Here is a 16,232-nt window from a genome sequence, read left to right as displayed (position 1 = left end):
TGAGATGAAAAAAACAATGGAAACCTACAAAGGTCGATTTCAAGAGACAGAGGTTAGGATTAGTGAACTGGAAGACGGACGCCTGAAATCCGACAAGATACAGAAACTATAGGACAAAAAATGGAAAAATATGAGCAGGGACTCAGGGAATTGAATGATAATATGAAGCACACAAATATACGTGTTGTGGGTGTCCCAGAAGAAGAGAAGGGAAAAGGAGGAGAAAAACTAATGGAAGAAATTATCACTGAAAATTTCCCAACTCTTATGAAAGACCTAAAATTACAGATCTAAGAAGTGCAGTGTAACCCAAAAAGAATAGATCCAAACAGACGTTCTCCAAGACACTTACTAGTCAGAATGTCAGAGGTCAAAGAGAAAGAGAGGATCTTGAAAGCAGCAAGAGAAAAGCAATCTATCACATACAAGGGAAACCCAATAAGACTATGTGTAGATTTCTCAGCAGAAACCATGAAGGCGAGAAGACAGTGGGATGATATATTTAAATTACTAAAAGAGAAAAACTGCCAACCAAGAATTCTATACCCAGCAAAATAGTCCTTCAAAAATGAGGGTGAAATTAAAACATTTTCAGACAAAAAAATCACTGAGAGAATTTGTGACCAAGAGACAAGCTCTGCAAGAAATACTAAAGGGAGCACTAGAGACAGATATGAAAAGACAGAAGAGAGGTGTGGAGAAGAGTGTAGAAAGAAGGAAAATTAAATATGACATATAAAATACAAAAGGCAAAATGGTAGAGGAAGGTACTACCCAAACAGTAATAACACTAAATGTTAATGGATTGAACTCCCCAATCAAAAGACATAGACTGACAGAATGGATTAAAAAACAGGATCCTTCTATATGTTGTCTACAGGAAACAGATCTTAGACCCAAATCAAACATAGGTTGAAAGTGAAAAGTTGGGAAAAGATATTTCATGCAAATAACAACTCAATGAGGAAAAACTGAAAACTTTCCCCCTAAGATCAGGAACAAGACAAGGATGTCCACTATCACCACTGTTATTCAAACTTGTGTTGGAAGTTCTAGTAAGAGCAATTAGACAGAAAAAGAAATACAAGGCATCAAAATTGGAAAGGAAGAAGTAAAACTATCACTGTTCGCAGATGATATGATACTAAATGTCGAAAACCCTGAAAAATCCACAGCAAAACTACTAGAGCTAATAAACAAGTACAGAAAAGTGGCAGGTTACAAGATCAACATTTCTGTACACTAGTAATGAACAATCTGAGGGGGAAATCAAGAAACAAATTCCATCTACAATTGCAACTAAAAGAATAAAATACTTAGGAATAAATTTAACTAAAGAGTCAAAAGACCTATACAAAGAAAACTACAAAAAACTGTTAAAAGAAATCACAGAAGACCTAAATAGATGGAAGGGCATACCGTGTTCATGGATTGTAAGACTAAATATAGTTAAGATGCCAATTCTACCTAAATTGATTTACAGATTTAACGCAATACCAATCAAAATCCCAACAACCTACTTTCCAGAAATAGAAAAACCAATAAGTAAATTTATCTGGAAGGGCAGGGTGCCCCGAATTGCTAAACGTATCTTGAGGAAAAAAAACGAAGCTGGAGGTCTCATGCTGCCTGACTTTAAGACATATTATGAAGCCACAGTGGTCAAAACAGCATGGTACTGGCATAGACATAGATATATTGACCAGTGGAATCGAATAGAGTGCTCAGATATAGACCCTCTCATCTATGGACATTTGATCTTTGATAAGGCAGTCAAGCCAACTCACCTGGGACAGAACAGTCTCTTCAATAAATGGTGCCTAGAGAACTGGATATCCATATGCAAAAGAATGAAAGAGAACCTGTATCTCACACCCTATACAAAAGTTAACTCAAAATGGATCAAAAACCTACACATTAGATCTAAGACCAAAAACTGTTAGAAGAAAATGTAGGGAAATATCTTAAAAATCTTATAATTGGAGGCGATTTTATAGACCTTACACCTAAAGCAAGAGCACTGAAGAAAGAAAGAAAGAAATGGGAACTCCTCAAAATTAAACACATTTGTGCATCAAAGAACTTCATCAAGAAAGTAAAAAGACAGCCTACACAATGGGAGACAATATTTGGAAACGACATATCAAGTAAAGGTCTAGTTTCCAGAATTTATAAAGAGATTGTTCAACTCAACAACAAAAAAACAGCCAATCCAATTACAAAATGGGCAAAAGACTTGAACAGATACTTCTCAGAAGAGGAAATACAAATGGCCAAACAGCACATGAAGAGATGCTCAACGTCCTTGGCCATTAGAGAAATGCAAATCAAAACCACAATGAGATATCATCTCACACCCACCAGAATGGCCATTATCAACCAAACAGAGAATGACAAGTGCTGGAGAGGATGTGGAGAAAGAGGCACACTTATTCACTGTTGGTGGGAATGTCAAATGGTGCAACCACTGTGGAAGGCAGTTTGGCAGTTCCTCAAAAAGCTGAATATAGAATTGCCATATGACCCAGACATATTGCTGATATCTACTCTGAGGACATAAGGGCAAAGACACAAACGGACATTTGCACACCAATGTTTATATCAGCATTATTTACAATTGCAGGGAGATGGAAACAGCCAAAATGTCCATCAACAGACGAGTGGCTAAACAAACTGTGGTATATACATATGAGGGAATATTATGCAGCTTTAAGACAGAATAAAGTTATGAAGTATGTAACAACATGGGTGAACCTTGAGAACATTATGCTGAGTGAGACTAGCCAAAAACTAAAGGACAAATATTGTATGGTCTCGTTGATATGAACTGACATTAGTGAATAAACTTGGAATATTTTGTTCGTAATAGAGACCATCAGGAGATAGAAATAGGGTAAGATATTGGGTAATTGGAGCTGAAGGGATACAGACTGTGCAACAGGACTGGATAAAAAAACTCAGAAATGGACAGCACAATACTACCTAAATGTAATACAATTATGTTAAAACACTGAATGAAGCTGCATGTGAGAATGATAGAGGGAGGAGGGCTAGGGACATAAATGAAATCAGAAAGATAGATGTTAAAGATTGAGATGGTATAATCTAGGAATGCCTAGAGTGTATAATAATAGTGAAATGTACAATGTACAATTTTAAAAATGTTTTTGCATGAGGAAGAACAAAGGAATGTTATTATTGCACGGTGCTGAAAATAGATGGTAATTAATTATTCCCCAAGTTGAATTCTTGCTATCTCACAAGCAGTGTGGACAACCAAAGCTATAGGCTGAGCCCCCAGTCTTGGGGTTTGTTCATTTGAAACTTAACCCCACAAAGGATAGGTCAAGTCTACTTAAAATTAGGCCTAAGAGTCACCCCCAAGAGAGCCTCTTTTGTTGCTCAGATATGGCCTCTCTCTCTCCAGCAACACAACGAGCAGTCTCATCACCCTACCCCTCTCTACGTGGGACATGACTCCCAGGGGTGTGGACCTTTCTGGCAACTGGGACAGAGATTTTGGAATGAGCTGAGACTCAGCATCAAGGGATTGAGAAAAACCCTAGAATGAGCTGAGACTTAGTATCAAGGGATTGAGAAAACCTTCTAGACCAAAAGGGGGAAGAGGGAAATGAGACAAAGTGTCAATGGCTGAGAGATTCCAAACAGAGTCGAGAGGTTATCCTGGAGGTTATTCTTATGCATCAAGTAGACATCATCTTGTTATTCAAGATGTAATGGAGAGGCTGGAGGGAACTGCCTGAAAATGTAGAGCTGTGTTCCAGTAGCCATGTTTCTTGAGGATGATTGAATAATGATACAGCTGTCACAATGTTACTGTGTGATCCTGAAAACCTGTGTCTGATGCTCTTTTTATCTACCTTGTCAACAAAGGAGTAGAACATATGGAATAAAAATAAATAATAGGGGGAACAAATGCTAAAATAAATTTAGTTTGAAATGCTAGTGATCAATGAAAGCGAGCAGTAAGGGGTATGGTAGGTATAATCTTTTTTTTTTCTTTCCTGTGTTTGTTTTATTTCTTTTTCTATTGTGTTTTTATTTCTTTTTCTGAATTAATGCAAATGTTCTAAGAAATGATGAATATGCAACTATGTGATGATACTGTGAATTACTGATTATGTATGTTGATGTTTTATTTTCTTTCTTAATTTTTTAATTAATAAATAAATTTTAAAAAAAGAACACCTATAACTTTAATTTCATCTCTGCGCTTGCCCACTTGCCCACTTTCATTTGTTCATGAAAGAGTTACCCTTCTTTCTACCTAAAGCCATTAAACTAAACTCTATTTAGTTGCTAGATTTGCACTATTCAATTCAGTAGCCACTAGCCACAAGTTTTAAATTTAAAACAATAAATTAAAAATCTGATTCTTTGTACCAGCCGAAAGCACTCAATAGCTACAGGTAGCTAGTAACTACCATGTTGAATCAGCTCAGAAATAGAGTATTTCATTCACAGTTTTGGCAGCTGATCGAATGGTATCTAAGTTAGTGTTTAATACTCAGAATTTAGGAACTTTGTTATTGAATATGAAGATATTTTCTTTGTTGCCTTGATTTTAAATTAGTTTATAAAACTTACTGCATAAACACAGGCTTTACAATGATTACATGGATACTTTATTTAAATATGCCCACAGTTAAGCTAAGATATCCATTGTTGGTGATTCTAAATGTATTGTTTGCTTTCTCAAAAAAAAAAAAAAAAAAGGATATTTCCATCATCACAAAAAATTCTATTGGATAGTGCTCCTTTAGCTCTTACCCATTTCTGAGGTCATTCAGAAATGGGTAAGAGCTTCCACTGCTATGTTAAAAATTTCCCCAATATCTTAAACCTTTTTTCTCTCCTGGTTCTTTACCATGATTTTACCTGCAATCAGGCTACCCACTCAGCCTTTTCTGGAACTTGTTCTTCTAGGTGTTCTCCCTCTCCTTCCCTGCAGAGCACATACTTCTGAAAAGGTTATCAATATTCCTTTCCATTTCCTCTTCCTCACTCTAAAGCAAACTCATTTCATGACACTTCTCCACTAAAAACAACATGAGGAACAAACCAAATATCTATCAACTCATGAATACATAAAACAAAATGCAGCACACACTTAAACAATGGAATATTATTTAGCATCAAAAAGAAATTAACTGATACAAGCAAAAACATGGATGAATCTTGAAAAAAATTATTCTAAGTGAAAGAAGCCAGTCACAAAAGGCCATATATTGCATGATTCCATTTATATGAAATGTTCAGAATAGGCAAATGCATAGCAGATGAAAAAAGCACTTTAGTGGTTACATAGGACTGAACGGGGTTGGGGAGCAGTGCGGGAGAGGGGAGAAAGAGGAATGTGCCAATATTGGAGGGTGTTGAAAATAGATGGTCATTCATATTTTAAAACTTCAACTTCTGTATGAGACTAAAGCACGAAATGTTTATTTGGTACAAAATTTATGTTTTGGCTAGTCCATTTCCTAACTTAACTTATATGGACAGTTTAATTGAACACCATTAAGTACATGGAACCTTGAATAGGGCATGAGATTTTGTAGGTTTGCCCAGGTTAGTGTGATGCCCTGATAAATCCCACAGTGATATGAACAGTGAATAAAGAATTATTTGCAAAGTCCCCTTGGAGGAATGGGGAGCAAGGGGGAAAATTCAACTTCCCCACTTGGAAAATTCACAAGCAGTGGGGACAACCAAATCAATAGGCCAAGTCCTCGATCTTGGGGTTTGCTCCTATGAAACTTAGCCTCACAAAGGATAGGGTAAGCCTACTTAAAATTAGGCCTAAGAGTTACACCCAGAGAACCTCTTTTGTTGCTCAGATATGGCCTCTCTCTCTCAGCCAACATGGCAAGCGAACTCACTGCCAGCCCCCTATCTACATGGGACATGACTCTCAGGGGTGTAAACCTCCCTGGCAACGTGGACAGAAATCCTAGAATGAGCTGGGACTCAGCATCAAGGGATTGAGAAAACCTTTTCGACCAAATGGGGGAAGAGAGAAATAAGACAAAATAAAGTGTCCAGTGGCTGAGAGATTTCAAACAGAGTCGAGAGGTTATCCTGGAGATTATTCTTACACATTATATAGATAACTCTTTTTAGTTTATGGTATATTAGAGTGGCTAGAGGGAAGTGCCTGAAACTGTACAGCTGTGTTCCAGTAACCATGTTTCCTGAAGGTGATTGTATAATGATATAGCTTTTGCAATGTGACTGTGTGATTGTGAAAACCTTGTGTTTGATGCTTTTTTCCACAATATGGATAGATGAGTAAAAAATATGGATAAAAAATAAACAAATAGGGGGAACAAAGGTTAAAATAAATTGACTAGATTGAAATACTAGTGTTCAACCAAAGGGAGTGGTAAGGGGTATGGCATGTATGAGTTTTTCTTTTTTCTTTCTTTTGCTGGAGAGATGGAAACGTTAAAAAAAAATGATCATGGTGATGAATACACAACTATGTGATGATATTGTGAGCCACTGATAGTAACCATGTCAAGAATGTTTGTATGTCTGTTTGATGTTTATAATAAAAGTATTAAAAAAAAAAAAACTACTGACACATAAAAACATGGATATATCTTGAAAAAAGTTATGTTAACTGAAAAAAGCCAGTCACAAAAGGCCATATAATGTATGATCCCATTTATATGAGATGCTCAGAATAGGCAAGTGCATAGTAGATAAAAAAAGCAGTTTAGTGGTTACATAGAGCTGAGGGGGGTTGGGGAGAAGGAGGAGAGAGCGGAGAAAGGGGAATGTGCCAGTTCAAAAATATTATGTACTCCAGAAAAGACATGTTTTAATCCTGATTCAATCGTGTGGGAGAAAATTCAATACTGATTCAATAATAATAATTCAATAATAATCCTGATCCAATACTGCAGGTTGGAAACTTCTGATTAGATTATCTTCAAGAGGATGTGACACGCTCAATTGTGGGTGTGGCCTTTTGATTAGATGGTGATGTGACTCCACTCATTCCAGGTGTATCTTGATTAGTTTACTGGAATCCTTTAAAAGAGGAAACATTTTGGAGACAGGAACAGAGAGAGAGAGCTGACACAAAAGCTGACACTTGGAGACACAGATATTTGGAGATGCTTGGAGCCGAGGAGATGTTGCCATGGACGTAAAGCAAGCCAGAGTTTAGAGAGGCCCAAGGAAAGCCAAGAGTTGAAGGTCATCCCCAGAAAAGCAAAGTAGGGAACTCCCACTGGAACAGAAAATGAAAACAACAGAGCCCAGGAGCAAGGCATCCGAGCTGACAGAGGTCTTTCTGACCCATCAACCTTTCTTGAACTAAGGTATCTTTTACTGGATGCCTTAGTTTGGACATTTTAATGGGCTTAGAACTGTAAACCTTTAAGTTACTAAATTCCCCTTTTTAAAAGCCCTTCCAGTTCTACTATGTAGCACTCTGGCAGCTTGCAAACTAACACAGGAATGACTTCTAATGGACACGGGAGATGAAAATGCTCTAAAATCGATTGTGGTGATGACTGCACTGCTTTGTCATGTGTCTCTCTTTCTTTCTTTTTTTTTTTTACATGGGTAGGCACCGGGAACCAAACCCAGGTCTCTGGCATGTTAGGCGAGAACTCTGCTACTGAGCTACCGTTGCCTGCCCTCTTTTTTTCTCATTTTTTTTTAAATGACTGCGCTACTTTGAATATCTGTGAAACCACTGAATTGTGCATTTTAAATAGGTGAATTGCACAGTATTGCATGTGAATTATATCTCAAAAAAATTCTTAGAAATAAATACCAGGAAAACAAAAATCTCTTTTGCTGATAATACAATGACTGCTTTTAAGTCCTCAGCTTACTTGAGCATTCTTACAGCATGACACAACTGTAATTCAGGTCAACATTATTTCTGACCTAGATTTCTTTCCCAGGTTCTCAACTCCTCTACATTGAGTGTTATCCCCTAAAAAACATTCTCACAGTAACCACAGGGTTTCCTTAAAAATGTAGTAAATCTATGTAGTAGGTTGATTTACAGACCCCAGAAACAAAAAAAAAAACATGTTCTTAATCTTAATCCATTACTGTGGGTGTCAACCCACCCTACATGGGAGCTTCTGAAGATGTTATTTTTATTAAAGATGTGGGCCAACTGAATAAAACTGGGTCTTAATCATATTACCGGAAGCTCTATGAAGAGAAAGCTACATGGATAAGAAGCTGCTAGAAGACAAAGGAGAGGATGTTGCCCTGTGACGGGAAACCCAAGGAACCCAAGGATTGCTAGCCAGCCAGAAATCTACTGACCCTGGGGAAACCAAGCCTTCTAGCCTGTGAAAGTGTGAGCCAATAAATTCTTGTTGTTAAGTCAAATCATTGTGTAGTATTTGTCATAACAGAAAAGAAACTAGGGTGTCTATCACCTCAGTAATTTACTTAAAACAATGATTTCCCAATTCTCACAGAACAAAGTTCAAACCTTTCATCATGGACTACAAAGGCCCTTTATAATATGGCTATCTGCTTAGTTCTAGAGCATGGGTCAGCAAACTTTGGTTACAGGGCCAGATAGAAATATTTTAAACTATGCAGGCCACACAGTCTTACAACTAATCAACTCAGTAGTTCTAAAAAATATGTTTTTTTTTCTTTTTCTATAAAAACAGGAAGGTATATTTGGCCTAGAGTTTGTAGTGTGCTGACCTCTGTTCTAGAGTATCACCTCTGGTTACACTTTTGCTTGCAGCAGCCATACTAATTATATTTCTTGTTGTACATATCTAATCTGTCTAAAAATGTGTTGCAGAGTGACGATCAAATATAAGGCACCAATTTTCCAGTATTTTGAGCAAGGTAAATAAAAATGCATTCCCAGATCATCTAAAACACCAATGAATTTCCCCAATTATCACAGAAAACTTTTATCTACCTATATAATAATACACAAAGGATTCTTGGATACCATAAAACATTAATTTTATTTAACAGTAATCTTATTAGTGGATATATTGTTATATTATGCAATGATACTTTACAGTACCAGATAAAAGTTACATTCTTCTGCCATACTGCAAGAAACATACCCAGCAACAATAATCAAGGAAGTAATCTGAGAAAGATGTATCTGATACTGGACTCAGGTTGCCTGGCAGAAGTAAATGCTGGGAGTAATGGAGGGTAAATCCTTAGTGCAAAAGTGAGGAAGAAGACAGGGAAAATGCCCAATTCATTTAAATGAGGTGAGCTATCAGTAGAACAGCAGAGACCACTTTCATTAGTCTCTCAATTAGACTTGCAATATATTTATGAGTTGTTGATTCAACATTGAATCTGGAGTAAAAGTTTTTCAAAGTTACTATAGTGAGTATTTAGGAAGTAAGAATTTGAATACTGTGGGGAATTCTTGTCACTTCTCCAAATGCACCAAGTTTTCTATCAAACAATTACAATTAGTACAACGAATTTATTTATTCAGAGAAAAATCAAGAATCACTAATTTTTAGTTTCCCATGGGAATACGTCCATGTTTTTTTCTTATTTACATCTTAGTGTGCTAGTTTGAAACTGTTACATACCCCAGAAAAGCCATTTTCTTTCGATCTTGATCCATCCTATGGGGCCAGACCTATGTTTAGGGTAGAACCTTTGATTAGTTGGTTTCTATTGGAGACTGACCCACTCAATTTTGGGTATGGCCTTTTGATTAGATGGATGTGACTCCACCCATTCAAGGTGGGTCTTGAATAGTTTACTGGAGTTCTTTAAAAGGGGAGACATTTTGGAGGAAGCTGACATGCTTGGAGAACAGTTGCTTCAGAGCGGAGGCAGATGAAGACACAGACATTGGAAATGCAGAAGTCCAAGGAGACGCCAGGAGCTAAGAGAGCCAATAGAAGCTAGACAGGAACCAGAGCTGACACAGATGAAGACATTAGAAGATGCTTGGCGTGTGGATAGAGAGAACAGAAGCCTAGAAACAGACATATGGAGATGCAGAGCCCAGGAGATGCTAGCCACATGCCTTCCCATGTGACAGACACTGTTCTTCCTGAGTCAAGTTATTTATCTCTGGATGCCTTAGTTTGGACATTTTTAAGGCCTTAGAACTGTAAACTTCTAACTTAATAAATCCCCTTTATGAAAGCCATTCCATTTCTTGTCTATTTCATTCTGCATCTTTAGCAAACTAAAACACCAAGGCATAAGTTTCAATTACTGATTTTACAAATATTTCTTGGAGTATCTGCTAGCCATGCTCTTCTAGGATTAGCAATTATCAATACTAAATTTATTTGAACTGCAAAGAAGCAAAACAAACACACAAAAACACTCCAGAAATAAAAACTTTCATGGAAAAGTTTTCCATTCAAAATTATTAGTAACTAATTAAAAAGGTAAATAATAATAATAACAAAAAATCCACAATGTGAGTCAAACAAAACATCATTTTGGACTGGATTTGATCTGTGAGCAAGAAGTTAGCCATCTACGATTTAAATGAATCCGAAATTTAAATAAAGCCAATAAGAACTATTTAAAAACTTGAACAAAAATAAAACTTTAAATTAAAGACCCTATGAATATTCAATAGGGTCTTTAATTTAGAAATTAAATATAAATCCCAAAGTATATACACTTGGGATTAAGCTTCTAGAAGTTTGAATACCACAATTTTGGTAGAAATGGTTACATTTATATATCCTAAATTTATGTATACTTTACAAATTATTTTTGATAATATAAGTTTTAAGATAGTTCTTTCCTGCCCATGTAATTTAATTTATTCTTAGATACTTTAAGAATATTTTACAAATGAATAAAGGGACCCAGTCATTCTTTGGACACAGATGTATGACTATTCAATAGGGTCTTTAATTTAGACTACAAATCTGAGACTTAAATAGGCTGGCCATAACCTATCTTTCTGTTTTAATTCATCAGTTCACCAACATGCTACAAAAGAGGCTTACCTACCTGTGGAAAATTAACTATCCAACACTGCCACTACAACATTTCATTTGTTTTTACAGGTAGAAAAAGGTCAAACTATTGATGTTTTAACATGTCAAAGTATATATACTTGGGATTAAGACTAATGCTCTTTACAGATTCCTATAAATTGTTATTCAAGGTAGATTAAATTCAAATTAACTCATCTGTCCAGGGATGTGCACTTTTGCTTTGTTTGGTTTGTGGTTGTTATACTACTTTATAGTTGACATTTGTTGGTTTTGCCAGTGACCATCTACTTCCTTTCCTCTATAGGCATTTCAAGGAAACCATCTTTACTTTACTCTCAGGCCATATGTTTTAAACGATACTGGCCTTAGCCCCAGGTCCAAAAAGCAATCATATTCCTTATCCCTGGCCACAGTGAGAGGCATGGTACCTAAATTGAGAAAAAAAAGGAAAACATTTTTTCGAGACTGCTGAGGAAGAGCAACTCTATTTTTCTTAATTTGGAGAAGGAAGGAGAAGGGAAGGCAGGGAAATACGTTAAAATCAGAAATTGGTTATCACAAGATTGGACAAAACTTTGGAAGTGTGAATAAGAAAATAAAATGTAAATTAAAAAATACAGATACAAAAAAGAGAAAAAACTGCAGAATAATAAAATGGTAAAGGAATATTTTAAGCAGCCATATGTAAATATAATTAAAAACTTAGATTAAACAGATACATTTCTGGAAAAAATTGCCATAATTGGAAGAGAAAACTGGAATAAAACATTAGCAAAAAGCCTCAGCCATTTATAGTTCACAGATGAGTTCTATCAAACTTCAAGGAGAAATTAATTCCTATTTTAAACATTTTTTCCCCCAGGAAAAAAAGGCAAAAGCTGCTTAACTTTATTTAAAGGAAGCTGGGGTAACTTTTATTTCAAGGTCAGTAAAGAATAAATCAATTTATAGTTCAATTTCATTTATGAACACAGAAAATTTCTAAATGAAATAGTGTACTAAAAATTAATACAGCATGATCTAGTAGTTTTTTTCCCCAGGTATTCAAGGATGATTAAAAAATAAAGCTATTAAATTCCTCTCATTAAATAGACAAAAGAATAAAAATCACAATTTAATCAATAGAAAAAGTTTAACAATAATCATGTATGTTGAGGAAAAGTGAATGGCTGATAAGGATATAAGGAATGCACAATTTAAGTTATAAGCAAAATGCAAATCAAAAGACCCATGAGACTACTCTATAGCCATCAAAATGGCACTATTAATGGTTAATGGAAATGTGCAGAAACAGAAACTATCAAGCACTTCTGGAAGAACTGACAGGCAAATCTATTCTGAAAAGCAATGTAGCTGTGGGTAAAATTTAGTCTGCTTTTGTATTTTATCAAACAGTAATCACACCCTTGAGAAACTTGCACAGGGTCACCAATGAGACAATTAGAAAAATGTTTGTGGGCAGAGAATTGGAGGGAATTTAAATGTTTATCACTTGAACAGTATAAAAGTTAAATTGTGCACATATTCTTAGAATGGAGTACTGCTTCTTCTTAATTAAAAACAAGAAAATACACTAGATCTTACAATCACCACTGAATAAAAAATTAAGGCAGATTCTATAGTATAATATTATTTATACATGAAATATTTAGAAATCAAATACACACCCAAAACACTATATATCTCAATCTACCTCTCTCTTTTGATCCAGATATGTTTATGAAAGACATATAAATGGACCTAGAAAGGGAAAGTTTGAAGTAGGATTGGTGATTAAGAAAAAATAAAAATAAAAATAAAAAAGTTAGCACCTAAAAAGAATAAAAAAAGAAAAAAGAGCCTGGAATGAATAAAATTAACTCAACTTTCTGCATGAGTGAGAAGGGGGTAGGAGTGGGGAGGACGAAAATGATCATTTCTTCAACAAATATTTAATTTACATAGCTAGTTCCTCTTCAACTTCAATGTTAGCATTTCCCAGGGTTTATTTCACACTTCTCTTTTGACTGTGTATTCCTCATCTCCACACATTTTCCTACCTTGGCCAATAATTTAACCACTAAAGACAACTAATATCAGCTTAGAATTCTCTCCTGAATTGTAAATTTCTATCACCCACTTACAACAATTAAAATTCAATGAGTTATAATCCAACCACAAACTTGTATTCTTTTTCTTTTTTTTTTTTAACTTTTTTTATTAATTAACAAACAAAACATTTAGAAATCATTCCATTCTACATATATAATCAGTAATTCTTAATATCATCATATAGTTGCATATTCATCATTTCTTAGTACATTTGCATCAATTTAGAAAAAGAAATAAAAAGACAACAGAAAAAGAAATAAAATGATAATAGAGAAAAAAAAACTATACCTACCATACCCCTTACCCCTCGCTTTCATTTACCACTATTTCAAACTGAATTTATTTTAACATTTGTTCCCCCTATTATTTATTTTTATTCCATATTTCTACTCTTCTGTTGATATAGTAGATAAAAGGAGCATCAGACATAAGGTTTTCAAATTCACAGAGTCTCATTGTGAAAGCTATACCATTGTTCAATCATCATCAAGAAACATGGCTACTGGAACACAGCACTACATTTTCAGGCAATTCCCTCCAGCCTCTCCACTACATCTTGAACAACAAGGTGATATCTACTTAATGCATAAGAATAACCTCTCGACTCTGTTTGGAATCTCTCAGCCATTGCACTTTGTTTCATTTTACTCTTCCCCCTTTTCGCCGAGAAGGTTCTCTCAATCCCTTGATGTTAATTCTCAGCTCATTCTAGGGTTTTTCTCAGTCCTTTGATACTGAGTCTCAGCTCATTCCAGGATCTTTGTCCCACATTGCCAGGAAGGTCCACACCCCTGGGAGTCATGTCCCACGCAGAGGGGGGGGGGTGGTGAGACTGCTCGTTGTGTTGGCTGGAGAGAGGGGCCACATCTGAGCAACAAAAGAGGCTCCTTGGGGGTGACTCTTAGGCCTAAATTTTAAGTAGACTTGACCTATCCTTTGTGGGGTTAAGTTTCATGTGAACAAACTCCAAGACTGGGGGCTCAGCCTATAGCTTTGGTTGTCCACACTGCTTGTGAGAATATCAAGAATTCAACTTGGGGAAGTTGAATTTCTCCCCACTCTCACCATTCCCCGAAGGGGGCTTGCAAATACTTTTCCAGTCACTGATCAAATCATTCTGGGATTCATCAGGGGATCACTCTGGACAAACCAACAAAATCTCATGTGCTACCTGAGATTCCAAGTACTTATGACATTCAATCAAACTATCTACATGAGTTACATAAGGAAATGCTCTAGTCAAAATATAAATTTTGTACCAAATAAACATTTTTTGCTTTAGTCTCACACATAAGGTGACATTTTAAAGTATTAATTATCATCTATTTTCAGCACCCTGCAATAATGACATTCCTTTGTTCTTCCTCATGCCAAAACATTTTTAAAATCTGTACATTGTACATTTCACTATTATTATACATTCTAGGCATTCCTAGATTATACCATCTCGATCTTTAATATCTATCTTTCTTTCTGATCTCATTTATGTCCCCAGCCCTCCTCCCTCTATCATTCTCACATGCAGCTTCATTCAGTGTTTTAACATAATTACGTTACAGTTAGGTAGTATTGTGCTGTCCATTTCTGAGTTTTTGTATCCAGTCCTGTTGCACAGTCTGTATCCCTTCACCTCCAATTACCCACTGTCTTACCCTATTTCTATCTCCTGATGGTCTCTGTTACCAACGACGTATTCCAAGTTTATTCACAAACTTGTATTCTTATCTTGTTAACCACACAATCCCCAAAGCCAAAAACCTAGAAGCAATCCTAGACTCCTTCCTTGTCTTCCCATATACAATTCAGCCACGAAATCTTTCACATTTATCTTCCATATCTCATCCAGTTATCGTCTCTTCTCAATTCCCACTTGCATAGCCACTGTTAAGAACTCTGTCTCCAATCTTGTATATTCCATAGTGAAGTCATCTTATCAGAATAAAAGTATGTTTATATTATATCCTCACTGAAATCCCTTAATGATTCCCCTTTATGCATGACATACAATGTTTCTCTCAAGTCTTATATCTTCAGGTCGTGCCCTATGGCATACCCACAGGCCAGGATCACAAGGTCAGTGATGAGGAATACTGGCTTCTGTGGATATCCTGGCCCCTCCTTAATGGGAGGGAGTGCTTTGAAAGTTTACCATTAAATATGATGTTTTCAGTAGGTTTTATATAATCAATTTTTAATTCTTTCAGTCACAATAAAAGAGACCTCCAGTATGTACAGATGGTTGAGGAATATAACATTTTGGTTAAAAGAACATTGCCATAACATAATCCTTAAAACAACCAATTTTCACAGAATTTGCACACAACCTACATAATGTTTAACCACACTGAATAACCATGGTCTTCAATTTCATGGCACTTTAAAATTTTATAGAATCTCAAAATAATCACTTTTTATCAGCAAGAACAACTGTGAGAAAATTTAAAACATTTACAGTACATATACCTATGGCAGCAGATAATCACTGTAAAACTTTAAAAATAGAATCTTGTAAAGCTTCCAACCTTTTCCATGCTACATCAGTAATTTCTGATACATGTAATTATCAAGTATATAATCTTTAATGATAAAATTAAGTGATTACTATGTAAATAAATGCTAGTCAGGACTCATCAAAATTATTGCAACAATTCTGATTAAAGACCCTCAATAAAATTTAACAACAACCATATAGAAACGCAAAATTTCAACATGTTTTGGCCTTAGAGCCTTTTTATGAAAAATTACTTTACCTTTCCAAGCATTCTGCCCAGGAAGTAGTAATGTCTGGCAAAAGAATCTCCAACAAGCATCTGAGCAGCTGGGTTGGGGTACAGAAGCCCTTCATTAGTAGTCTTAAAAAAACCCTGGTTGGGGTTAAATCCTGATTTCAGTAGTTCATTCAAAAATTCTCTGAAAATCCCACCACCATCAATGCCAGCTTCATCCAGGCCATGGGCATTGAGTAAGTGCACACGAATCCGTTTTTTCAAATCAGGCTCTGTTAAAAAAAGGAAGGTGGAGAGGAGAAAAGATTTTCAAAGAAAACAATAAATAAACTATTATAGTAAGTCTTAGAGAATGGGAGCAAGAGCATTACAGATACTTTTTATGCAGGTCTCAAAACATCAGTGTGACTGAAAAGAGACAGAGAAAGACTAAAGATTTTTT

General features: G+C 35.7%; 1 protein-coding gene across 2 annotated transcripts in view; it reads right to left on the bottom strand.

The window, feature by feature from the left end:
- Positions 1–16,232, bottom strand: part of UBE3C (ubiquitin protein ligase E3C) — a 183,811-nt gene that overhangs the window by 64,161 nt on the left and 103,418 nt on the right. For both annotated transcript variants that reach the window (XM_077151371.1, XM_077151380.1), the window contains exon 18: positions 15,815–16,062. In XM_077151371.1, coding sequence (XP_077007486.1) covers positions 15,815–16,062 — 248 coding nt within the window. The remainder of the gene's footprint in view (positions 1–15,814; positions 16,063–16,232) is intronic.

This window comes from Tamandua tetradactyla, chromosome 1 (genome assembly GCF_023851605.1).
Source record: "Tamandua tetradactyla isolate mTamTet1 chromosome 1, mTamTet1.pri, whole genome shotgun sequence".
Classification (NCBI taxonomy): Eukaryota; Metazoa; Chordata; class Mammalia; order Pilosa; family Myrmecophagidae; genus Tamandua; species Tamandua tetradactyla.
The sequence above is the reverse complement of the archived record's forward strand: the minus strand, read 5'-3'. Positions and strand labels throughout refer to the sequence as shown.